This window comes from Dama dama, chromosome X, assembly GCF_033118175.1.
Source record: "Dama dama isolate Ldn47 chromosome X, ASM3311817v1, whole genome shotgun sequence".
Classification (NCBI taxonomy): Eukaryota; Metazoa; Chordata; class Mammalia; order Artiodactyla; family Cervidae; genus Dama; species Dama dama.
The window spans coordinates 54,541,958-54,569,011 of record NC_083714.1 but is presented as its reverse complement, the minus strand read 5'-3'; the positions used below and the strand labels follow the sequence as shown (position 1 = coordinate 54,569,011).

The 27,054-nt window shown below is 41.1% G+C and overlaps 1 protein-coding gene across 4 annotated transcripts in view; it reads right to left on the bottom strand.

The window, feature by feature from the left end:
- Positions 1–436: 436 nt before the first annotated feature.
- Positions 437–27,054, bottom strand: part of MTM1 (myotubularin 1) — a 92,593-nt gene continuing 65,975 nt past the window's right edge. For 2 of the 4 annotated variants that reach the window (XM_061136042.1, XM_061136044.1), the window contains 8 exons: positions 26,463–26,612; positions 21,692–21,880; positions 16,613–16,798; positions 14,744–14,950; positions 13,648–13,740; positions 12,919–13,032; positions 8,887–9,063; positions 437–2,139 (listed from right to left, as the gene is read on the bottom strand). In XM_061136042.1, coding sequence (XP_060992025.1) covers positions 1,972–2,139; positions 8,887–9,063; positions 12,919–13,032; positions 13,648–13,740; positions 14,744–14,950; positions 16,613–16,798; positions 21,692–21,880; positions 26,463–26,612 — 1,284 coding nt within the window. In that variant the 3' untranslated portion in view covers positions 437–1,971. The remainder of the gene's footprint in view (positions 2,140–8,886; positions 9,064–12,918; positions 13,033–13,647; positions 13,741–14,743; positions 14,951–16,612; positions 16,799–21,691; positions 21,881–26,462; positions 26,613–27,054) is intronic. The other 2 variants (XM_061136043.1, XM_061136045.1) reach the window with 2 other exon arrangements.

The window sequence follows — 27,054 nt, the reverse complement described above, 5'->3', positions numbered from 1 at the left end:
AAAAAACACAGGTCATTGTGCTGTGCTGTATTTAGTCGCTCAGTTGTGTCCAACTCTTTGTGACCCCGTGGACTATAGCCTGTCAGGCTCCTCTGTCCATGGGCATTCACCAGGAAAGAATACTGGAGTGGGTTGCCATGCTCTCCTCCAGGGGATCTTCCCAACCCAGGGATTGAACCCAGGTCTCCTGCATTGCAGGTAGATTCTTTACTGTCTGAGCCACCAGGGAAGCCCAAAATAAAGGCAGTTGTGGCTTAAAATCTGCATTGTCAATGTACTTAAATTTCCAATATTGTTGGGATTTGGGGAGAGCCCTATACAAGGTTGCTAGTAAGATAAAGAGCATGTGAAGTAGATCCAGGAAAAGCAAATAAGATGGGCAACATGCACATTTAAGACACATACACTACAAAGTTACAGCCCTGGGAATAGAGTGTGATGTTTAGTTAATATATTTATTACAGCAGGTCTTTAGTCATTATTGCCATGAAACAGTTGTCATGAAATTTCACAAAATCCTTTCAGCTATTAGTATTAGCTTTTTTTTCTTTTTATGGAGTGACACTTTGTTAATTTATGAAATATTTACAGCGTTTACAAAAAGCAAGAGACTGTCTAATAAAATTTCTTATACATACAAAATTTATACATTTATACTACTGCATTTGAGATGTCTCATTTGGTAAACCATTAAGCTATGACATAAAATAATTTACAAAGATATATTTAATCTCTCTTAATTCATTGAAAACAAAACCATATTAGCTATAAATAGACCTTTATAAATCATTGTAAAACACATTAATTGCTTTTTAACTCTAGCTTTAACTTTTACAAATATACTGACTAAATGAATTAGTTCAGATATCAAATAGAACTGCATTTGAAATTGCATTTAATACTACAAAAAAAGAAAACAACCTGAAAAAGCAAACCGCTGGGTACTTCAAGTAAAAATTTGTAGAACCAGTTTTTATGCACTCCTGGGTGGGAAAGGGTGTCAAACACCACTGAAATTGAAATTCATAAACACCATACTTTCAAGAATACGCTCAACAAATGTACATCTGCGGCTTTTATTTCAGAGGCTGCTGCTCTAGCAACAGCTCACACATCCAAGATGGTCAACCCGACACTTTGGCAGATAAGCTAGTTTGACTAGAGCAACATTTGCGAAAACATTCACATAAGCAGCATAATGCATCCAACATCTTCAAACAGTGCTAGAGAAGGGCTTTCCACCACCTGAAAACAGGTCAGAATTCTAGGCAAGCTCATGAAAGAACTTAGGAAACAGAAGTAGCAATGTTAAAAATAATCAAATCATATTTAACTGGGCCCTATCATTTTTTTTAATATAAAAATATGCTTCTCTTGGAAATTAGGGGAAAATACTTCATATTCCAAAATTTCAAAATAATGGAAAACTCATCTACACAGCTATTTCTCAAGTCATCACACAGATGATGGTGTGAAATTTGGCAATTATTTAAACACCTTGTTTTGGGATCATGCCTCGGAAGCTGAGCTCAGTTTGGTTTTGGCAGGAACACCCATCTTTCACATTTAGGTTCATTTTAGATCACCCAAAGCAACTATTATAAGCAGTCTGAGGAAAATCCATCTCATAAACATACATTTTCCCCCTTTAGTTAAAAATGTCGTTGTTCTAATGAGGCCCACAAAGTACATATTGTACACGTAATATTTCTGAAGAGATTGAAGAGGTAAATATGATTTAAATATTATCTTTCAAAAACCACTTTTGGAAGGTATCAGGATTTTCCAAAACCCCATCTGGGCTCCTTTCTTCCGATTGCCGTGTAGACACTGTAGTTTTCTTGCAATATGTATTCTAGAAGGCACATATTCAAGAGTTTAAGATTATGTTAGTTCAAGTTCTAAATGGAGGCAAATAGTTTAACCTACTTTGTACAGAGGCCCCGAATGAAAAGTCAACTTTTTTCTTTATTAGAAGTGAGTCTGCACATGGGGCATCATTTGTGAAGGGCTAGAAGGTGAGGCCGAGGGATCGGAAAGCTTGGCAGAGTTGGCAAACTGCAATTCGTCAAGGCGCTTGATGTACTCATCGCGTAGGGCCAAGAGTTCCATGTAACGCTGCTCCACTGGGTTTGGCTGCTGGACAGAAGGGAAGATGTGAGTGCTTTCTGCCAAGACGCACCTGTGCCCCCATCTGCTGCGGCTGCTGCCTTCTGAACAAACCCTGTCATTGGGCATTAATAGACATCATTTCCTTCAATATTGCACAATTTGCAAATACAGAAAAGTACAAAGATTCATGATAATAAAAAGATATCCAGCTATCTGCCACCAAGAAATAACTCACACACACACAGGTCCACACACATGTGTCGCCATCTTTTTAAAATGCATCTATCCAGGCATAGGTCCGGGCTGCTGTGTCACCTGTCCCTGCTGTGCTCTGAGAGGCAACAACCCTTCTCAGGCTGGGGTGCAGGCTTCCTTCCTGTGCAGACTTTTGACACTTTTTCTCTAAGTGAATATCCAGAAACAAAATACACCATTCTTCTCTACTTGGTAAAACTGGACCTCAACGGTGGTTTTCTCTAGTTCTCAATCCACATTTTGATCTGCCAGTATATTTCTGAACTGGATCTCAGTTGAGTTCCATGGAATACATAAACCACGGCTACTCTATCTATCCCCCACAGGGGAATGGTAACCAGTATTACAGGTGATGCTGGGCCATCTTTGGATGTGTCTACTCAGGCAAGTATATGAATGCTACCTGAAGGAATTGTTCTGGTGTGTGGGGAAGGAACTGCTGAAGAGGACGGTATGATCAGTTCCACTTGACCAAATGCAGTCCGACTGTTCTGAGGTGGGGAGATGATCTTACCGTCTCACTAGTGGTGCCTGGTGGTTCCCAGTCACCAGTGCTTGGCAATGTGAGAAAAATAGTCTTTGCCAATTTGGTGAGTATAACTTGGTATCTCATGGTAGGTTTAGTTTGTATCACTGTGCCTTAACACAACTTTTAACATTCTACTGTCTGTATTAATGTATGACAGAGAACACTGGCCCCAACGGGCAGCCTAGTGTGAATCTCCAGCCTGCCAAAAGTCTACTGAAGTGCCTTCCTTTACGGCTAGTGGCTTCTAGAACTGTCCTGCTTTCTACTGCATTACAGCTCAGTTGGTAAAGAATCCACCTGCAATGCAGGAGACCCCAGTTCGATTCCTGGGTCGGGAAGATCCAGAAGGGATAGGCTACCCACTCCAGTATTCTTGGGCTTCCCTGGTGGCTCAGCTGATAAAAGAATCCACCTGCAATGTGGGAGGCCTGGGTTCGATCCCTGGGGTGGGAAGACATCCTGGAGAAGGGAAAGGCTACCCACTCCAGTATTCTGGCCTGGAGAATTGCATGGACTGTATAGTCCGTGGGGTCACAAAGAGCTGGACATAAGCGAGTGACTTTCACTTTCACTTCAAGCTGTGTGCTGAAGCTGCAAGTACCAATGAGGAAGCCATGAAGACGCTACACTGATGAAGAAGGCTACACCCTAGATCTGACTTGTAATGCTCTTTGGGACTTGCATCAGAGAAGATGGCAGGAGCTAAGACTGTATTCATTTCCTGTGGCTGCCAGACTCTAGGGGAGGAGACTTCATTGCCTCTACCAGCTTCTGGCAGCTCCAGGCTTCCTTGGCTTGTGGCCGCAGCACTGCAATCATTCTGTTTTTACACAGCCTCATCTCGTGTATGTGTCTGGCTTTCAAATCTTCTTCTTTTCTTTTATGAGGACACCTGTCCTCGGATTTAGGGCCTAACTAAATATAGGAGGATCTTGTCTTGATATTCTGAACTCAAGCACATCTGTAAGGACCCTTTATCCAAGTAAGGTCACATTCACAGGTTCCAAGTGGATGTGTGTTTTGGGGACCCCCATTCAACCTGCTACAGCCTGCCAAGGCCTGACTGGTGCTCTCCTCAGTGCTCTGCTTACAAAGGGGCAGGGTTTGGAGAAGTCTCCGTCTCTCTCCTAGCCCCATCCTTCCTGTGAGCCCCTGTTCTTTTTACTGTATGGCTCTGTAGAATGTGAGGTTTTCACGCATACTGACATGCGAACAGGAATGCGTGTAGAGCGACTGATGCCCAGTAAGTGCTGTGCACTGCCCCTTGATACCCTTTGCCTGTTTTTCTCTGTATATGCTCCCCTGAGAGCTGGACACTGCTCCAGGGACTCAGGATTCAGCAGTGAATGCACGTGCTCAGTCGTCTGACTCTTTGTGATCCCAGGGACTGTAGCTCATCAGGCTCCTCCATCCATGGGATTCTCCAGGCAAGAATACTGGAGTGGGTTGCCATGCCCTCCTCCAGGAGATCTTCCTGACCCAGGGATGGAACCCAGGTCTCATGTATCCTGCATTCGCGGGTGGGTTCTTTACCACTAGTGCCACCTAAAGGAGGCCCAAACTCCCACTTCTGTGGTGTTTCTCTTCCAGCAGGGGGAGACAGACAAACAGCAAAGACAATGATGACCCTGGGAGGTCCACAGGACGTGGAAGGTGATAAGGACTACAGAAAAGTAGAGCATGGTGGGAGGGACAGGGACACACTGTGGGTGAGTGACACTCTCAACAGGGTGGTGGGGGTGAGTCACCTTGAGAAGGTGACTCTTAGGGGAGGGCTGCGGGGAGGGGAGGGAGGTGGCCAGGCAGACGGCTGAGGGTCTCGAGGCTGAGCAAGGAGCCCAGCGTGGCCAAAGCAGGGTGTTCGAGAAAGAGGCGTCAGTGAGGAGGCTGGGAGCCCTGCAAGCTCTCCTGACAGCCTGGGACAAGTGGCGAGAGAGCAGGGAAGGCAAGGATGACTGTGTGCTAAATGGAAGCTCACCTACAGGGACGGGAGTGCTTGCTGGCAATGGGTGTGTGTATGACCTCTAATGTGGTCAGAGTCTCACATGTACAGACACATATGAACACCTACCGCACTGCACACTTTGGACATGTGCAGATTATTATGTATCAATTATACCTCAATAAGGCTGGTTTTTAAAGTGGGGGAAAAGGATGCCATTCAGGTTTCTGGCCAGGGCATGTAGGATGGAGCTGCCAAGCACTGAGATGTGGAAGCCAGTGGGAGTAGCAGGTTTGGGGAAGAGGACTCCATGTGCACTGGCTCCATTTGCTGTGCCAGGACCATGGACCACTACACATTTACCATCGATGGTCCATTCTTCCCCCTTCCCAGCCTCTGCATCTCCAATCTCTGTTTCTGGGTTCTGTTCTGCTTCAGATAAGTCCTAACGTGTCAGGGCAAGGGTTTCCTCAACACTCTCCTCCAAAATGCTCTTGGCTATTTTTAAAACTTCTCTTTTCCATAAGACTAGTAGAATCTATTTGTTATTGTACCAGCAAGACAAGAAAAAAGAAATGAGAGGTAAAACAATCATTTTTGCCAATGATGGACAAGGCTATAGAGTTAGAAAACTATTAGAAATAAAAAGATCATTCAGTCTGGTAGTGGGTACAAAAGATGTCTAGCAGTCATTAGCCTAGAGACAAAGAGGACCAATTTAGGGATATAATAGAAGGAAAGAGTCCATTTGTGACTGCATATCACAGGACAGAACAGCAAGAAATGAAATTCATAGTCAAGTGACTGTAAATCCCACACCTCGATGTGTCCCTAGGGGAAAGAAGTATGAAGTAAGGAGCATGCCAGGAACAGGCAGTCAGTGGCTACACAGGTATTTTAGGCTTCAACTTATTTTCATATCCATATTCCTTTCTAACTTTTCTATCAGAAATGACTTAAACCCCACCCAGATAAGCCTGTGAAGATCTGTCCTTGTTGTCATCCTAAAACAGGATCTGCCTGCGGCAACCCTGGTTCAGAGCCACATGGAGTGCAGATGTCCCCAAAGACAATATGCAACACACCAGCAGCTGAAGGTCTCACTTAGGTTTACGGGACTAAATTCTCCATTGGCTTTTGGCCTGAGCAACTTCCTCATATTAAATAAAAGTACCAAGTTTGCCTCTTCACAGTTTGTCAAATATAAGAATTGGTCTTGCCATCAACTCTCAGTTTTGAGGTTGTAGCAAGGGCCAGTGGATTCAGCTTTTAAAAAAGCACATTAGCCTAACCCTGCCTTCTTCTCAGGGAATAGCTCACCGTGGGGAGAGGCTGGATATGTTTCTACATCTTTCAACACCGATAGCTTACCATAGTGCTGTGAATGCCCGTGGCATTCAACAACTACCTGTATATCAACCAGGCCACATAACTGAAGAACAATTTCAGTGGTTAAGTATATTCTTTTAGGTGTACATTATAGAATTTGAAAAGTCCTGTGTGATTGGATTGTAATCTATTTCTGTATGAAATAATGTTCTGCATAAGATCTTCTGGGAAATTTGATGCACTTAGTTCACATTTCTCCTCGAGCTTGATCATCAACTTCTGTTCCTGGGTGCCCCTGCAGTCTGGGAGCTCCTTGTGGACAGAAACCAGCTCTTGTTAATCTCTGGGTCCCCCCAGTGCCTGATGCATGCTATTTGGCAGATGAAAATGCAAGATGCCAAACGACACAAAGATGTATAAAGGACTCTTGACATTCAGAAAATCTATATAGGAAAGGTGAGTTATTTTCTTGGAGTAAATCTCACAGATCATAATACAGACCAATCGCTGTCTCAAAATAAAAACCTCAATCAAAGAAATTTTCACTCCTACCTGGCTCAGTTCCATTTGGCTCAGTTCTGGAGAATAAGGGGGAGAGACACGTCATAGTAAGTTCTTCCAGTGATGTCACTGAAAACCTGACTTGTCACACAATTCTCATTACCTTTGTATGTGATAAGTGAATTGCTCTAAGTGCATGGAATTTCAAGAGCTTCTCCAAGTACAGATGGATGAGGAGAAGAGACTACAGAATCTGTACAGAAACTATCAACATTTTCTAATCACCAACAGTTATCTTTTTTAAGCCATGATAAATACAGAAAAGGTAAAATTTATAGGAGAAACAGGGCTCATCTATACAGTATTTTTTAACCAGCAAAGAAACATGTCCTGTGCAACAGTGCTTAGAATCTTGGGAAAATTCCTATTTCCTCTTTATTTGATGTTCCAAATGCTCGAACTACAGCTAAATACACTCCCTCTGTGTACTTCTCAAATCCTAAACTAAACAAGTGAATGTTCTCAAGCCCTGGGATCTGTCACTTTCCAAAAGATCATACACTTCAACCATCATGAAACTGCAAAAGGTTTTCAGGCAAGCAAGCAGAGACCTTGAAACAAGAGGGCCAGCTTAAACGTGCATCTCCCTGGTGGCAAGAGGGTACACACACTGGCATGTAGCCAGCTGCCTGAGTGGAATAAACAATCCAGAGTCAGACTGGGCACCGGACCCTTCTATTGCCTGACTATGTGTAGTGGGATTAAAGCTGACACTTATGTAAGACTGGCCTGGGAGAACAGGTATTCAACCATCATAACCACAGGAAGTGTGCAAACCTTTAGAAAGAGTGATTGCAAATACTTAATACTTACAGTGCTTAGAACAAGTCGCTCAATGGATGTACTGCTGAGCCCTCACAAATAGGCTGGACTTTCCTTCTGATCTTGGATGCAATAGGAGTGGGAGAAAGCCTGACTGTGCCTTTAATAAAATGTGGAGTCTTTTGCTTCAAAAATCACTGTTTCCATGTTTGACTGATAAATGGCCAATTGACTGTACTGTCCTTTGACAGATCAATTATCTTTATTTTAGAAGTAAAGACTTTCGGTAAAAAGCACTCTGATATTAGTTGACAAGTACATAGATGTGAATAGATAATAGAAAATGTTTCTTTTCCTTGAAGGATTATCTCAGTCTAGTTTCTGGAAAGAACCTTCTTATGAGGTGTAACAACTTTTAGTCATTAAAGGAAATCCTTGACTTTATAAACACTCAGAAATTTTCCAGAGATTTAAATTCGTTTACATCTTATGGCATAGATGAACTTATACGCAAAGCAGAAATAGAGACACAGATGTAGATAACAAACTTATGGATACCAAGGGGTGTAATGGATTGTGAGATTGGGACTGATGTGTATATACTACTATGTACAAAATAGATAACTAATGAGAATTGACTGTAGAGCACAGGGAACTCTACTCAATGCTCTGTGGTGACCTGAATGGGAAGGAAATCCAAAAAATAGGAGATATATGTATCCATATGGGCTTCCTGGTAGCTCAGGTGGTAATGCAGGTAGCTCCTGCAATGCAGGAGACCCCAGTTCGATTCCTGAGTCAGGAAGATCCCCTAGAGAAGGGACAGGCTACCCACTCCAGTATTCTTGGTCTTCCCTGGTGGCTCAGACAGTAAAGAAGCTGACTGCAACGTGGGAGACCTGGGTTTGATCCCTGGGTCGGGAAGATCCCCTGGAGGAGGGCATGGCAACCCACTCTAGTATTCTTGCCTAGAGAATCCCCATGGACAGAGGAGCCTGGTGGACTGCAGTCCATGGGGTTGCAAAGAGTCACACATGACTGAGCATCTAAGCACAGCACATGTATACACATAGCTGAATCACTTTGCTGTACAGAGAAACTAACACAACATTGTAAAGCAACTATACTCCAATAAAAAAAATTAGCTTAGATTTTAGTTTTAAAAAACTGCATTACTCATGTTGGCAGGAAAATATTAGTTCAACAGCAATCAAAATAAATGGTTTAGGCATTAAAAACAGTTTTTAACTGAAGTTGGGATTAAAAGCAAGTGTCATTTTTTTACTCTGCTATTTTTCCTTTCATACTATTTTTAAATAACTACTACATAACATTATCAAAGTCCTGAGCTAGTACTCATTTGACATCACTGAATTCACAATGCTACTTCACTTACTTGTTGCTTGATTCTGGGGTTCCATCTAATATAGTAATTCACCCAAAGTTCCAAGTGACGCATACTGGCAACTGGATATAACACTCGATTGATTTCCTTAGTGTAGAAGGGATTTTTGAATTTGTCTTTATTACTGTTGATCAGTGACCATAAAGAAACGGTTCTTTCTGTAACTTTCTAGAGGAAAGAGAAAGTGGAAAGTCTAAGTAAAAATACACCCCAGTACACAAACCATTTTTCAGGCTGTGGCGATACAGCTGAGTGTCAACTCGAATCACACATGTACATTATCCCCATAATAGCTCAAAAAGCCTCCTGTGCCCGGAGTGCTGAGCACCACTTCCTGATATTTGCATACATAATGGCTTGAGAGCCTCTGTTTTTGCCGGAAGAGAGAGGGGCAGGATGCTATAACATTAAATGCAATTCACTGACCTAAGAAAACTATTCCTGGCTGGGAAAACATTCACGAACAGATGGGCACCATGCTCTTTTGAATTCAGCAGCAAGGAAAAATTATCACAAGATCTCACTGACTTTTTCCATTTTTGTGTTTGTTCAAACTACAAAATCTTAACCTGGGTCTACTTGACAGTTTGCATCTAGATAGTTAGGTTAATGGAACATCCAGAGGTTTAATGCATCATGCCAATATCCAGATATTTGAAACACCTGGATACCCGACTTCAGTGAAGCTTCACTTTTTCCGTCTGGTGCCCATCATTTCATACAGATGTTCATATCCTCATTGATTTTCAATTATAGTTTTCTTTTTTTTTTTTTTTTACCAGTTCTGATCATAAATAGAGGAAAATCAAAACTTGGGAAATAAAAGGGCAAGTATTAAAATTATTGAAGGCAGAACTGGAAACTCTTTCTGGTGATAAGAGGTTCAAGAGGGAGGGGACATATGTACACCTATGGCTGATTCATGTTGATGTTTGACAGAGAACAACAAAATTCTATAAAGCAATTATCCTTCAATTAAAATATATGTAAATTTAAAAAATCAAGAAGAAAGGACCAATAAGATAAAAGTGGAAGCTGGAAAGAACAGCTTGAAATAAGTGACTGAAGAAATCCCTTGAACATACAGATTTTGTGAATGTGAATAGTAATAACAGCAGCATAATTTTGCCTTCTTGGGATCCACCTAAAACTTCTTTTGACCCTTTTGGATGCCACAATCTACACTGCTGCTGCTAAGTCACTTCAGTCGTGTCCGACTCTGTGCGACCCCATAAACAGCAGCCCACCAGACTCCCCCATCCCTGGGGTTCTCCAGGCAAGAACACTGGAGTGGGTTGCCATTTTCTTTTCCAATGCATGAAAGTGCAAAGTGAAAGTGAAGTTGCTCAGTCGTGTCCGACTCTTAGCGACCCCATGGATTGCAGCCTACCAGGCTCCTCTGTCCATGGGATTTTCCAGGCAAGAGTACTGGAGTGGGTTGCTATTGCCTTCTCCACCACAATCTACACTGCCTTGTCTTTATTTGCATGCTTGTTTTTATTTTTACACATGCACACAGTTGACTTAAACTCAAACAGCTAGACAAGGTTTGTTATGGAAGAAGCAGTCTCTCACCTTTCTCCCCCAAACAAAAACTGTGTTTGACTTTTTAAGTGTATCTGGTTATTTGGTACTTACCTCCACATCTTGGAGAAACACCATCCTCTTGCTACTTTTTGACTACACATTTATAGGCATTAACTCTTGACACTGTCACAGCGAGAATGGTTCCCACCCCTGCTGCTGTGCTCACACCCTCTGTCCTGCCTGGGAACCCCCAATATATAGCATAGCTTTGATGAGATCCATGTTTAGGGTTTAGATTGCTATGACTCAGCAAATGCTGAGGTCCTTCTTGGGCTAGTCAGTTTCTCCAGAGATGATTCTTTCTGTTTTATAAAGTTCAGTGTAGTTCACATACCATAAAATTCATCACTTTAGTCTACAATGGTGAACTTTTAGTACTAAAATGCTTTTAGTACTTTCTCCGTGGTGTGCAGCCACCACCTCTGTCAAGCACTAAGACATTTTCATCATCCCCAAAGGAAGGCCCATATATACTCCCCATTCTCCCCTCCCTCAGCCCCCTGTCAACCACTAGTCTGCTATCTATTTCTATGGACTTGATTTTCTAGACATTTCAGATAAATGTAATCATATCATATGTGCCTTTTTATGTCTGACTCCTTTCAGTACACATGTTTTCAAGGGTCATCCATTTGTATTGTGGGTGAGAACTCCATTCCTTCTGATGGCTGGATAATATTCCATTGAATGGACAGACCACATTTAGTTTGTCTGTTCATCAGCTGATGGATGATGGGGTTGTTGAGGCCTTTTAGCCATTATGAGTAGGGCTGCCCTGCACTAAGTTTTTGCCTTACCCCTGTTTTCCTCCCTCTTGGGTACATACTCGGGAGTAGAAATGCTGGCTCCCATGATATTTTACACCCCCACCAGCAATATCCAAGGGTTCCCTTCTCTCTCCTTCCTTGCCAACAGAGAAGGCTCCTACCTGAAAGATAAGGACCTGCTGCCAGGATGTGAGGAGTCAGCAGGGGATATGGGTCGAGGCCCTTGCAAGCCAGCTGTTCCATTTATTCAACCCCTGATGATACTCGGGTCTCCAGCCTGGAGACCTACTCTCACTCTTTCTCAAGAAGAAACCTCTGTCCTCAACTCCAGAGATGGGTGGGGGTAATCCAGGAAAGCTGCCTGCGTATTCTAAACACACCTTCAGGGTATCTTATCCTTCCCCCTTTGTCCCAGAAGCCCTGAGTCATCTGGGGTTCCCGCGATGCAAAGTGGACTGGTTCTTGCCCTCCCTACTGCTGGTATGAGATTCTCAAGTGAAGTTATTTTCCACTTATCTACTATCTTTCCAGGTTCCAAGTTTGTTGCTGACTCTCCTTTCTTATTTCCCCCTGTTCTTGTGGGTTAATGCCTTTTAAAAATTTTCCCTTACTGACATTTTTATGGCGTTTTGGGAGGGTGACCTTGCATGCCTTTAATAGCCATGCTTACTCCAATAGCCAAGATATGTAAGCAACTTAACTGTCTATCAACAGGTGAATGGGCAAATAAGATGTGCCATGTATATACAATGGATTACTACTCAGCCATAAAGAATTAAGTGCTGCCAATTGCAGCAACATGGCTGAACCTTGAGGGGATGATTATGTTCAGTGAAATAAGTCAGAGAAAGAGAAATACTGTATGCTTTCACTTATATGAAGAGTCTATAAAACAAGTGAAGAAATAAAGTAAAACAGAAACAGACTCACCAATATAGAGAACATACTAGTGATTACTAGCGGGGAGAGGGAAGATGGGAGGGGAAGTATAGGTGTAGGGGAATAACAGGTACAAACTATTAGGTATAAACTAAATAAGCTACAAGGATATACAGCATTGGGAAACATAACCATTATTTCATAATAACTTTAATGTGCTGAAGCTGAAACACCAATACTTTGGCCACCTGATGCAAAGAGCTGACTCATTTGAAAAGACCCTACTGCTGGGAAAGACTGAAGGTGGGAGGAAAAGGGGACAACTGAGGATGAGATGGTTGGATGGCATCACCAACTCAAGGGACATGAGTTTGAGTAAGCTCTGGGAATTGGTGATAGACAGGGAAGCCTGGCGTGCTGCAGTCCATGGGGTCGCAAAGAGTCAGATACGACTGAGCGACTGAACTGAACTGAACTTTAAATGGAGTATAATCTATGAAACTATTGAATCACTGTGTTATATACTGAAACTTACATAGTATTGTAAATCATCTATACCTCAACAAAAAAATCATTCTTATTCTCTAAGGGAAAAGTCAACGTCTTACTCATGAAGGCCACACCACAAACTCAATAACCTTTGGTTGAAGTGAAAAAGCCCAAGCGTGGGGTACAAAATGAGACACTCTACATTCACCACAAGCCAAGCTATCAAATTCTTTGTATATCATGGCAGACTAGACACATTTTGGTGACCCTTCAACTAAAAAGATGAGCATTTTTCACTCACCTGTTTTTCTCGAGCAGATTCACAGTTGTATAAGAATGTACCAAAGCGGCAGCTATATAGATGATCCAAAATTGTAATCAAAAACCGTTCATTGAATTCGAAAGCTGTAGGGAACTAGACAGAAACAAACAGGTAAGGAACACATGAAAACCTGAGGCTGATCTCATAGAGCTAAGAAGAGGTGCATAATTGTTCTGGGGGGACAGCTGAGGCTGAAGTCTGCAGCGCCCTCTGGCTCATCTGTTGGTGCTCTGCCCAGGGCTGGAGAGCATAAATGAGCATCAAGTAAAGGAATAAAGAGTCAAATGGGAAAACAAGCCCATTTTCTGGGTTCTCCTGAGCATACAGGAAATTTGAGGTGATTTAATTATTTACAGCCGTCTAAGGCAGCAGACATGCCCATACACAAACACCAGCGTAGGATAAATTGGAAAAGATGACTGGTGGTGTCAATTGCATTGCTCCTCCATTAGCAGAGAGAGTATCATTAAATATTAAATTTTAAAAACTTCATTATGAAAAATTCCAGTCAATATAAATAGCAGTGAGGATTAAAAAAGTGAACCCCATGTACCCATCACCCGGTGTCCAAAATTATTTGCACATGGCCAAACTTGTTGTATCTCTAACTCTACCCTGTGTTAGTGTTAGTCTGACACAAATCTCAGGTACTGTATCAAGATATTTAAAGATTAAATCAAATGTATTTTCATCCAATATATCTCTTACCTGCTTTGACATCTGCCATACACAATCAATAAACTGGAGAAAAATAGGAGATCGGTCAGCGTCGGCATGGTTTTTATCACCATGACCTATTCTCTGAAAGGAATTGATGATTTGTTTTAAAACTGAGAAAGGTATAACCCACAAGATGTGACAGTTACAACTCAGCAATCTGCCTTCCAAACACCCAGTTTCTCAGAGAGTGAATAGTATTTTTCCCCATGGCAATAAAGAAAATAATGTAAGGTTTCAAAACAATGGAAATTAAGCTTATAAACTTCTATAAAATATCAATACAAACTGAGAAAGCATCATGATCCTATGTGAGCACTACAACTATTCTATCCAATCAGAGTTTTGCGCAGCTGCAGGTAGACTGGAGCAGATCACCCCGCAGACTATTACCAGTTGCTAAGGGACCAATCTGAAAGTTTCATATCTTGAAACCATATCCAAAAGGGTGTGATTATTATAATTAAAAATTATTTGTAAAAAAGTTCTTTCTTGAAAACAAGTCAAAAACTTCACCATCAACAATGATTCTTTCTACCTGACAATGCTGTTCATAGTACTTATGAAATTTAGATGCAGGCTACAAGGCTACACAGCAGTGTTTCTAAAACGGTATATGGGTTCACTTCAGCAGAACCATCTGTGGAACTTGTTCAAAATGCTTATTCAAAGGGTGTCTGGAAACCAGACCTGCAAACAGACATTTTAATAGGTTCTCTTGGTCTTCAAAATATCTATCAGAAGATAGCAAAAGTCTCAACAAAAGTCTAGCATATCTACAAATATTTGGCTCTAGTAGTTATAATATTAGTTGAGAAAGGAGCATCTTCCTTCTTTTGTACAATTACAACTGAAACACTTTCCATATCACTTTCAAGTGAAACTGTATATGGCACAGATGGATGAACATGTCTCCTGAAAAGACTGGCTAAACCCAAGGCGCCACACATTTTCAAACCTGCAGAGTGTTTTTTTATAATACTACTCAGATTTTCTTTTTAAAAGAAAATCAGTGGTTTCACAAACGAGCTTTTTTTTAATCCCAGGTGGTAATCAGATAATTTAAAAATCAGTTTTGTTTACTTACAGATGCAAATTTATGTCCAAAACTGATCCATTCTTTTTGGACCAATATTTCGAAGCCCTCGATGCTCCGGTAGAAGCTGTCCAACATCAGCATGGCCAGGGACGTCAGCTGGGCTGTCCTGTCCCAACCATCACTGCAGTGCACCACCACCGAGCTCTTCCCCGAAGAAACCCTGTCTGCGACCTGGATGGCTCCCGTCAAAACAAGCTGGCAAAGAAATTCATGTGAGTAAATGGCCAGCTGGAAGGGACTGCTTAAATTTGAACATAAAGCCTTTAACCCTAGTAAAAAGTCCTGCTTTAAAATACTCCTCAAGTGCTCCAGCCTGGTGCACTGGGAGGACTCGGGGGAATCGGGTGGAGAGGGAGGTGGGAGCGGGGATCGGGATGGGGAATACGTGTAAATCCATGGCTGATTCATATCAATGTATGACAAAACTCAAAAAAAAAAAAAAAAAAGATGATTACGTACTTCTTTCTAGAGAAAAAATAAATAAATAAATAAAATACTCTTAACATCTAGAACGGAAAAGGTTCTGAAAATGGAAGGCCAGGAACTACAAGGTTTGTTGTTTTTCCTCTGCAGAAACTGCTTTCAAAGACAAAGTGAAAGTGAAAAGTGTTAGTCACTCAGTCAACTCTTTGCAACCCCATGGCCTATAGCCCGCCAGGCTGCTCTGTCCATGAATTCTCCAGGCAAGACTATTGGAATGGGTTGCCATTCCCTTCTCCAGGGGATATTCCTGACCCTGGGATCAAATCCATGTCTCCCACACTACAGGCATATTCTTTACCAACAGGGAAGCTGAGGTAAGTAGGTATTAAAAAACAAGACAAACAGACACAAAGCCAAACTACATGTCAAACCTTCTTTCACATATGTGATTATATGAGTTCACTAGGGCTATCGTAATAGTGTCACACAGACTGGGGGCTTAAACGACAGAAATATATCATCTCTTAAGTCTGGACGCTAGAAGTCCGAGATCAAGGTGTGGGCAGGGTCATGCTCCCTCTGAAGGCTCCAGGGAAGGACCTGTTCCAGGCCTGTCTCGAAGCTTCTGGTAGTTCCTGCCTTCTGGCAGCATAATTCCAATCTTCAGATGGTATCTTTCTGAGCATGTCTCTGTGTCCGAATCTTCCCTTTTCATAAGGACACCAGCCTTATCGAATTAAGGGTCCACGCTACCCCAGTATGAACCTGTTGTAACCAATCACATCTACAATGACCCTCTTTCCAAATAAGGTCACACCCCAAGGCACTGGGGGTCAGGGTATCAACATATCAACTTTGGGAGAATATAAATGCATACATAAGCTCCCCAACCAGGGATCAAACCTGCACCCTCTGCAGTGGAAGCACAGACACCCTGACCACTGGACCATGAGGGAAGTCCCTTGTTTGTTTACAGAAATAAATTGCAGTTTCTAAAGTTGTTAGTTTCCTCACATAGTTTCAAGTACTTTTAAAAAAATGGAGCTTTTAGATGCCTCTATCAAGACAAAGGATTGACTATAATAAAAACACAAAACTCATTCTTTAAGTCCATTGAGATTAGTTTCAACAAAAACAATTGCTCCAGGTTCTTGAAGGTCATATGCAGTAATAGTTACATAAACCTGGGGGAAAGGCTCAACTACTCGCTATTGATGAGTTGGAAAGTGACATCTCCACAAACTCTCAAGAATATCTTTACTCCAGGTAAGCAAATTGTAAAGAAACACAAACTGCCGGCCCTAAACAACAAATATTGTTTCTCTCACCGTTCAATTTTTTTTTTCAATTTAAGGAATTAAAACAATTTCCTGTTTCACTGAACAATTATTTTCTTTTTATATATATACATCTTTTTTCAAAACATATACTTGCCTTGATATGTTCCAGCCAATGAGTAGATTCCAAACTGGACAACCAATGAGATTCTTCCACATTAGGATAAACAATGTCTTTGACTTTTTTCAAAGATTCCCGCATAACATGAATGTTATGAATGTCTAAGAAGAAAAGTTCGGCGTTATGATACACATCATCACTTTCATATCCTCCTCCTGTTGCCTAAGAAACAAGACACACAAAACAGTAAGCTGGGTTTTCTATTTCTTCCATTACTTACACAAATATTTCAAAGGTTATTAGTCCTCCAAATCTTAACCTAAAACCTTGCAACTTTGATTTAATAATTGATGTGACTCGACTTCCCATCTGACACTAGGCCTCAACAATATTTATTAGTCACACTCTGAGCTGGAAAAAAATGATGGGGAGCTGGCAATTTCCTGGGAATCTGTATTTGCAAGAAAAAAATCATTTTCAAAATGTTCTCTAATTACTAGCTCTTCTTCTGGATCTGGAAAGGCAAGAGCTGGTTCTGAATGGTTCTCATCTTCTATCCGATTTTAACAGTACTCCAAGGGCAGGCTCAAATGGGACACGATAAGCTAGAGGAAAAAGACAGGCTTTGGAGACAGACCCAGGTCGATAGCTCAGCTTCAGCCCCTCTTTGCTGTGCAACCTGTGGCAAAGCACTTAACCTCTCTGAGCCTCAATGTTGTCTCTTGAAGAACAGGAGGTAATACTATTGAGGTCTCCTAAGATTAAAAGGAGCTGGGCTCTATAACAGCTAACACCAGCCACCATTTAATGAGCCTCTCTGACATCCCAGATACGGCGATTCTTGCTTTACATCATTGTATCTAATTCTTACAACAATGCTACAAGACAGCTATTACTATCTCCATTTTGCAAATAAGAACAGATGCTATTTAACTACCCCCAAAGTCAGAGGTAAGCAATAGAATTTAAGTCATCTGATTTCAAAGCCTGAACCTTTTCTAGTGCCCCGTGACTGTCCGTGTGCTACGCAAAAACGCCAGGGACAGTGCTGCATGTGGTTGGCCCTCGAAGGACAAAAGGTTTCAAGAGGAGATGAGATGGCTACCACCTGCCATGGTGCCTGCCAGCATCAACCTGCCAGGGTGGGCGTCACTTCCCCTTCACAGGGTCGTGAAGATGCCTGTTTTCCATTAAGACAAAAAGAAATGCTACAATTTTGTTTAGGAACTGGGCTGATTTCTGCTTAATGTTTGAAAATGCCATGGAACACATGGCCTCTGGCCTTTTAAGAAAAGGTTAAATCATTCAGGAACCTGTGAAGAAAGCAAGCAGAAATGGAAGGGTGCTAATTAACATCATAAAAACATATGAATATGTAAACTCACAAGTAAAGGTAAGTAAACAGTCAAAGTCGAGGACAGACAAACCACATGCCTGCCACTGCCACAGAAAACCTCTTCTCTTTTTATTTACAACAATTTGTAGGTTGGGACAGAAGGGCCAATACATCCTATGGTTTTTTTCCAGGGTTAGTCACAGAGAAGGTTTCCTGCAGTGGAAGGCTACCATTTGAACTTCAAACCTGGAGACATATGTCTCCAGACAAGCCAGAGGCCTTGATCTCCACAGACTCCAGGTGAGAAATTGTTTTTTATTTAAACAGTAATGTGTTTTTAAAGCTTGCTACAAATAGCATCAGTAGTAGACAACAAACATTCACTTTATTGTTTTTAAATAGCTATCAGCTAACGTATATACACGCACATGGGTCACATTTCAGGGAATAACACCTTGCAGCTGCAATCAGAGGTCACAACAGGAGTGTGCCTGTTCCACTGTGAACTAGCTCTGCAAGCCTCTCACACAACGACACACATCACCCTCCCATGGACACGTGACATGTGGTTTGTGAACAGTTACTGATTTTTCAAAGACATTCCAAATGCTGGAGTTTCTTTTTTAAATAACTGAAGATGATACACAGAAAAAGTAATAATTCATTACTAAAGTTTCTGCCAAAACAGACATTAATACAGCCCCACTTTAATTCATCACAGGGTGGTGGATCTTGTCTGCCTCTGGGTTTTGTTTGTTTGTTTAATTTAAAATGCTGTTACATCTGGGATTGTAAATTTCTAAATAGCCATAAGGGCAGAACAATTAGGTTCAAAGAGAAGTCAGAAGGGTAAAAATCTATTAGTCAAGCACAGATTGAGTTCCCAGAAGTTCAAAATCTCCAACTTGGATTAGTTTTGAAGTTTTCTTTTCAGTTCTCTTCAACAAAAAAGAACAACCCAAGTTACCTAGTACAACATAATACAGACTGTTGCCATGGATACAGATGGCTAGGAAGACACAGCTGAGGGAGGAGGGGACCCTGAATGTGGTTTTTAAAGAATGATGCACAGGTTTTTCAAGCCCAGGTTTTTTTTTTCCCCCATAATATTTTCCTTCCTTTCATTCCTAAATAGACTAGATACACAGGCAAATTTCCTGAGTCTTAAAACGGCATTCAATAATTCTACTGCTACAAAAATGAGCTTTAGAGTTAATATGATAAAGATATTCATTTTATGCATTCTATATACCTTAAAATATCCTTTCTAAATACCTCATTTTAACTGGAAATAGAACTGCCATATGACCCAGCAATCCCACTTCTGGGCATACACACTGAGGAAACCAGATCTGAAAGAGACACGTGCACCCCAATGTTCATCGCAGCACTGTTTACAATAGCCAGGACATGGAAGCAACCTAGATGCCCATCAGCAGATGAATGGATAAGGAAGCTGTGGTACATATACACCATGGAATATTACTCAGCCGTTAAAAAGAATTCATTTGAATCAGTCCTAATGAGATGGATGAAACTGGAGCCCCTTATACAGAGTGAAGTAAGCCAGAAAGATAAAGAACATTACAGCATACTAACACATATATATGGAATTTAGAAAGATGGTAACGATAACCCTATATGCAAAACAGAAAAAGAGACACAGAAATACAGAACAGACTTTTGAACTCTGTGGGGGAAGGTGAGGGTGGGATGTTTCAAAAGAACAGCATGTATATTATCTATAGTGAAACAGATCACCAGCCCAGGTGGGATGCATGAGACAAGTGTTCGGGCCTGGTGCACTGGGAAGACCCGGAGGAATCGGGTGGAGAGGGAGGTGGGAGGGGGGATCGGGATGGGGAGTACGTGTAAATCTATGGCTGATTCATATCAACGTATGACAAAACCCACTGAAAAAATAAATAAATAAATAAAGGAGAAATTGAAAAAAAAAAATAAAGACAGACTTGGCCCTATAAAAAAATAAATAAATACCTCATTTTAATATTATATCATATCTGTTTCAGGCTAAATGTATACATGGAAATACTTCATTTTATGCATTTATTCAACTCTGAATTATACATGAAGGATAGCAGAAATATAAAGGTAAGTATAATACAACAAGATATTAATATGTGGGCTAAATTTACTAAATATTTTCTTCTAATTCCTAATCTATTGATTGATTTCACTTCATGATTGCTTTTTGGATAATTTCAAAATCATTTTCATTATCTAAACCCAAATCAACTGCAGTAACAAATAGCTGGTCCAGGAATACATAAGGGGCAGGGGGCTCCCCAGGAATAAAGGTGTCAGGTGCATGATCTGTGAGCAAATAATTGTGAATGGAGCTCCACACACACGCCCATGTAGAAAGACATTACAGGGTCTGTTTAGGAAACTACCACATCTAGGTGAGCTGCTTCAGGACTTGTTTTGCTTTCAGGCTCTTGCCTTGTGCTTTTAATAATCCAAGATGCCAGGTAAATGACTTCTGGATCAGCAAAATATCCAAGATGATGAAATGTAAGCCTACATCTGACCAGCAGCAATAAATCTGAAAGTTGGGATGGGGCAGGCCCACTGTGAACATGTATAAGTGACAACTGGTAATGAGAAAAGGAAAAAAAAAAAACCCAAAAGTTGAAACTGAATGTCAAAGGTATTTCTGAGTCTGGGACCATGTCGTGCAGGGGCAAACGGCCTTTGCAGCAGCTGCCGAGGGACACCTGCAGGCAACACTGCCTTATCACTTTACTGTAGGTGCACTCAGCATACTCTGCTCAAGAAGGCCAAGGAAACCCTGGAGAAAGAGTTCTCTGAAAACATTGACACCAGGGCTTCCCAGGTGGCACTAGTGGTAAAGAATCCGCCTGCCAATGCAGAAGACATAAAAGACTCAGTTCCATCCCTGGGTTGGGAAGATCCCTTGGAGGAAGGCACAGCAACCCACTTCAGTAATCTCGCCTGGAGAATCCCATGGACAGAGGAGCCTGGCAGGCTAGAGTCCATACAGTCACAAAGAGTTGGACACGACTGAAGTGACTTGGCATGCATGCACAAATAACTGTAAAATTCATATACATGGAGCTACTCATTTCTTGGACTATCTCATATAAATGAGAACACACATTTCTGAGTATAGAGACAAGACTGCTTCGATAAAGCTACAAATTTAGGATTTTAACAATTACAGCTTCTCACAATCCCCACAGATGCCTCCCTAGTGTATACACTGAGAATGACATAGTGTTGACATTGAGGATGACCGTCAATAGCCTAAAGGGCTCCAAGAGATTCTAACACATGCCTGATATCTTGGCCAAAACCCAAGTTCATTACAGCTCTAGACTTGCCTAGTTTATCAAAAGTTGACTTTCATTTGATTTTTTTTAAGGATTTTTCTTTATGTGTACCATTTTTAAGGTCTTCGTTACAGTATTGTTTCTATTTTATGTTTTGGTTTTTGGCCATGAGGCATATGAGATCCCAGTTCCCCAACTAGGGATCAAATCCACACCCTCTGCGTTGGAAGGCGAAGTCTCAACCACTGGACCACCAGGGAAGCCCCCTTCATTTGATTTTAAGGAAATCAACTTTTCAGATATGTTTTATGATTAAAACTACTTTTTACCTTAGTGAACTCATTTCCTGATTTAAGCAAAGTTTAATGAATTTAAATCCACATGTTGACAGGTCATGACAACAACATTCATGTGAAACACTGCACTCTGTATATAAGGTAGAACCATGTCATGAAATACACTCACCTTGTTGGCCACTGCATTGACATTGGGTCTTGCATCATAGATCGTGAGTTTGTTAACTTGTCTGTTTGTCTCCCTGATGACGTCGAGATATCTCTCATCCTCTTTATTTCGTTTACCACCCATACCGACAAGAGGCTGACTGCAACGCACGATGACGGTCTTGTTTTCGGGATGGATCCACGACAGCACCTAGGGTTGGTTCAGAAATTTTAAGCTATCGGGAAAACAACTAAATCTCAATTAAAACCATAAAAAAAGAGAGCCCTAACAATCATGATGAAGTGAAACTGATTTTGCCAAAATAGGATGTTTGTTCACCTCTGATTTCCCTGTGTGCCCAGAAACACATGTTTAACTGTTAGGATGATTCAGAGCCAATGAGAACAACTAATTGCTTGACTAGTTTTTTCTCAATTTGCACCACATCTAAAAATGTTAAGTGCTAACCTAAAAATAGTTACACTACTTGAAATAGAAAGCTTCAGACATTTTATTTTAGTCTTGCAGCTTGCACCGGATTTGTCATTACCCAGAAACAGCTTCGGTAAAAGGTGAGAGGTAAAGGAAGCCAGTCCTGGTTCTGTCTCTATAATCACAACTCATGCCTGCAAGTCATTTTCCCAAAAGTCTCAATTCTAGAATCTAACACAGAAAACCCAAAGGAAGCAAACAGAACCTCAGGACAGCCATAGAGCTGTCAGGGTCTCCATAAGGAAGTTTGGACACCTGCCTCCTGGGAGAGCTCTTCAAGCTTTTTCTCAGAATCAACCTTCTCTAATTTTACACACAAGCCCAGCACACTTTGCTACCTGGTCTCTCAGCTCATAGCACCTAAGAAACAAGATCTGTAAAAGGAAGCTAACAATGTAACATAGCCAAAGCTACAGAACTGTCCACTTTCAATGACTGAATAGTTTGGCAGGTGAACTCTATCTCAATAAAGCTGTTAAAAGAAAAAAGAAAGCAGGAGCTTGGAGGTAAGCATGGTGGGTGACAGCATGAGCTCTGGGACAGGCACACCTCTTGCGGTGGCTCTGACCTGGGTACTGAGCTCACGGCCTCTTGTCACTTCCTTTCCCTCTTTCATCAAATATGGAGCCACGTGATGGTGTGGCACTGTTGGGAGGACAAATGGAGAACGCATGGACCCAGCACAGGGTATGAAAACCCATGAAAATCAGGCACAAGAACTGCAGAAGCATAAGTGTTCGAGCTGACTTAATACAAAGCCAAGTACGCTGTCATCTTTGAAGTCACCTCCCCACTCTGGCAAAGTACAAGCATTGATGTCCATAAAATGTGCAATGTATAATAATATAACAGGTTAGTGAGAAGAGATTATATGATAATATCAATGAATACTCATTCAACTGAGTCTCTGCACCTGCCAGGGCCCAGTCAAAATACTACTGTGACCTTGACTAAGAGTCCAAAGGCTCAGAATGGCGAGCCTGGGTACAAGCTCCATTTTCTCATCTACAGTGTGGAGGTGAGACCTGCCCGCCCACCTCCCATGGCTTGGTCTCCAAGAGAGAGAAGATGTGAGATCACTTTTATGTATCTATATATTTTTAATTTATTTTTTTCAGGTTTACTGAGATACACTTGACTTACAACACTAGGTAAATTTAAGGTGTACAATATGTTGATTTGATATAAGATCACTTTTGTTTTTTTCTGGCCACACTAGATGGCTTGAGAGATCCTAGTTCTTCAACCAGGGATCAAACCTGGGCCCTCAGCAGTGGAGATGCAGAGTCCTAACCACTGGACCACTAGGGAATTCCCCAAACGAGATCACTTTTAAAAGAGCAAACTGCTGCATATACAAGACATTTATTATTTGATAAAGACCCTCATTCCCCAGTCTCTGCTCTTCTTCCCCACTTCTCTCTGCTTGGGAGATTTAAGACTGGAATCAGCAGGCCATGTTAAGAAGTGCGATTCTTATGAGTTGTTTCACCTCTTCCTTGCTTTTTCTTCTTCTTTTCTACCTTTATAAAAAGGATGCTTGCTATATAGCCGGACCAGGTACAAATAATGTAAACTTCACAACATCAAATACCATGAGTGCTTTAAAAGCATATGCTATTATATTAGGTCATTCTTATTGAAGTTAATATGTAGAAGCCATAAATATTTAATGATGTACACAAAGATTTAGTCACCAAAACACTGTTTATAATAGCAAAAGGTGAGAAAGAAGCTAAATGTCTCACAATAGAAAACTGATTGACTCCATATACTGGAACATGACCAGAGAGTCAACAGTGTGGAAGGTTCTTTCCAAGATAAACGCTAGGTAGGAAAAGCATATTGAGACACAAACCACAGAATAATTTCATTTTTTTTCAAATAAAAATATGTAGCTATGGTACATATACACTACGGAATATTACTCAGCCATTAAAAAGAATTCATTTGAATCAGTTCTAATGAGATGGACGAAACTGGAGCCCATTATACAGAGTGAAGTAAGCCGGAAAGATAAAGACCAATACAGTATACTAACACATATATATGGAATTTAGAAAGATGGTAACAATAACCCTATATGCAAAACAGAAAAAGAGACACAGATGTACAGAACAGACTTTTGAACTCTGTGGGAGAAAGCAAGGGTGGGATGTTCTGAAAGAATAGCATTGAAACAAATATACTATCCAGGGTGAAACAGATCACCAGCCCGGGCTGGATGCATGAGACAAGTGCTCAGGGCTGGCGCACTGGGAAGACCCAAAGGGATGGGATGGAGAGCGAGGTGGGAGGGGGGATAGGGATGGGGGACACATGTAAATCCATGGCTGATTCATGTCAATGTATGGCAAAAACCACTACAATACTGTAAAGTAATTAGCCTCCAACTAATAAAAATAAATGGAAAAAAATATGTATGCATAGAAGGAAGTCTGGAATGACATATATCAAATGTTAAGTGTGGTCCTCACTAGGTGGCAGTCTCCTTGATGTTTAACAGTATTTTTTTAAATGTCTAAAATAAATAAATATATGTTACTTATATGTTAAAGAATTCAATAACATTAAGACCAACCTGTTGGAGAACAAAGGAATATGTACCCATCTAATGGGAACATTAATGCATGTAGATTATTTTATTATTCAGTGATATTTTATAACACTATACATCTTATTTATGGATAACATAATAAGACTGCTTTCTCATCAATTCTTTTTGTATCTTTATGAGTTTTTTGAAAGAACTGAATATCAGATATTAATGATTTATTATTAAAAGGGAATACATTTCCTGGGTTACAGTCAAGAATCTGGTGGTTAGGAGTTGTATCAGAAAGAGTACATTATCTCTTATTAGATATGATTAAGCATTGTAATCTATAGAGAGGGGATGGACAGTTTAGCCTTAAGGTTTATTAGGAAAAATAAATGCAAATCAGGGCCCATCACAAGGTAAGGAGGATCAATAAAATGGCTAAGTAAAAAGCTAAGCATTCTATTTGCTCTACGGTGGGTTTTCATTCACTCCTAACTGTGGGACCTGCGGGATAAACATGGCAGCCTGAGCACAGTGGACTTGGCTCAGGTGTTTCACTTCCTCTCCTGCCCCTAATCGCATGAAATCCACACACATGTACATGTGCACTCACACACACTTTTGACACAGTAGATGTTCAATAAATACTCATCGAATGAAGGAGTGAACAAAATGAACCCACACTATCCTAACCCTTTCTCCTGTGGGCAAGGCATGTCTTAGCAACACAGCTGGCCAGGAGAGGGGTGGAGTCTGTGGCTACAGCACAGAAAAGTATGTTTCAGCAGAGCAGAAGAGGAGCACACTGGTAACTCTGCTTTATTAGCGCAGCATTCTAGCAAAATGAGCTAAAGACCATACTTCCAAGTATACTATATACCTCATGAAGATATGAACAGACACTCGCCCTTAGCGAACCAAGTGCATTTTAAGTTACAATTCATATTATGTTGATACTACACAAAAGTTTCACACAAATATTCTTTTAAGGACAAAAATGTCTAGACTTGGAAGTCAAAGGTGACATAACATTAAATTTTAATTTCCTCAACCTTTGCTTTTCAAAATCAAAACCAAAACAAAATAATATACTTATTATGAGATGTCCTGAAAACTAACAGAGGGGAAAAATTCTCTAAACTTTTAGTCAATATGATTTAGGGACACTTTAGTCAATAAGATTTATAGTGCAACTCATCCATAAATATTTAAGAACCAAAATACTACTATATGAACTAGGTCCAGTGATACTGTAATATACTGTTTGGGATAATCCGCACTTGTCTCAAGATTGCTAATGGTTTGAATGCAGCTTACAAACGTCATGCAGAGAGACAAATCCTAATAAAGGTGTTAAGTAAAAGCCTGTACTTACAGGCTCCATAACATAGGGTATTTCTAGTGTTGTTTCTAACATGTCAGCTGACACTGACCAAGAGCCTCACATTTGTTAATCACTGTGCTACAAAGAGAGAAGCCACAGAGACCCTGTCCTCCCTTCTTCCTTTTCACATGGTGTTACCTGTTCCCTCTCCTATATAAAAACTACTTGAGTTCATGCTCTGTCCTTGACTGCAAGCTTCTGGGGCGGGGGGAAGGTGACGTCTTACTTCTTTCCCCATTTGGCCTGCTGCTTTGCACTCAGAAGACATTTCATAATAACCTGTGGGACTGAAATTCCAAAAGAGCGTTTCTCTGAATTACTTGACTACCATTCTCATGGCACCCTTTACAAAAGACATGAATTGCAGTACTCACTGGAATTCGGTTTCGGGATCGAAAAGTTGCAACTCTCCTGAGATCTTCATCAGAGGCACGATATGGAACCACCAAGAGAGCTGGATAAGTGTCACACAGTTTGTAGCACTTATTAATAAAAGTGATTCTCCAATGGTGATTGGGCAAGCCCTACAGGAGAAAAGGAATTTCGTGTCAACACGGAGGACTCCTCTCTGGGTCTGGCCATCGCTGGGTCTCCTTTCTCCTTTTGAGCAGAAGGCAAACGTGCGTCTGATGGCAGAGTGGTAACACTCTACTGATTCCCAGTAAGGGAACCAGATCGGTAATCCAGACAACAGAACACAAGACAAAACACAGGTGGGCTCCAAAATTCTAAACTATCATTGATAAATGCAAATTCTGTTCAACTTGAGATCTTCCTTCATTTCATGCCAAACTCTTCTCTACTACTTGTACGGAGAAACTCAAGGTCCCCCCCTACTCACGCACGTTAAAGAAAAGTACACGGTGTAATCACGTGTGTCTAATTGAGGGTAGAAAAGCTATCAGGCAACTTCTACCCCCTACTCAAAATAGGGGGAATACTTCAACCTGCTCCAAAGTAGAAAGA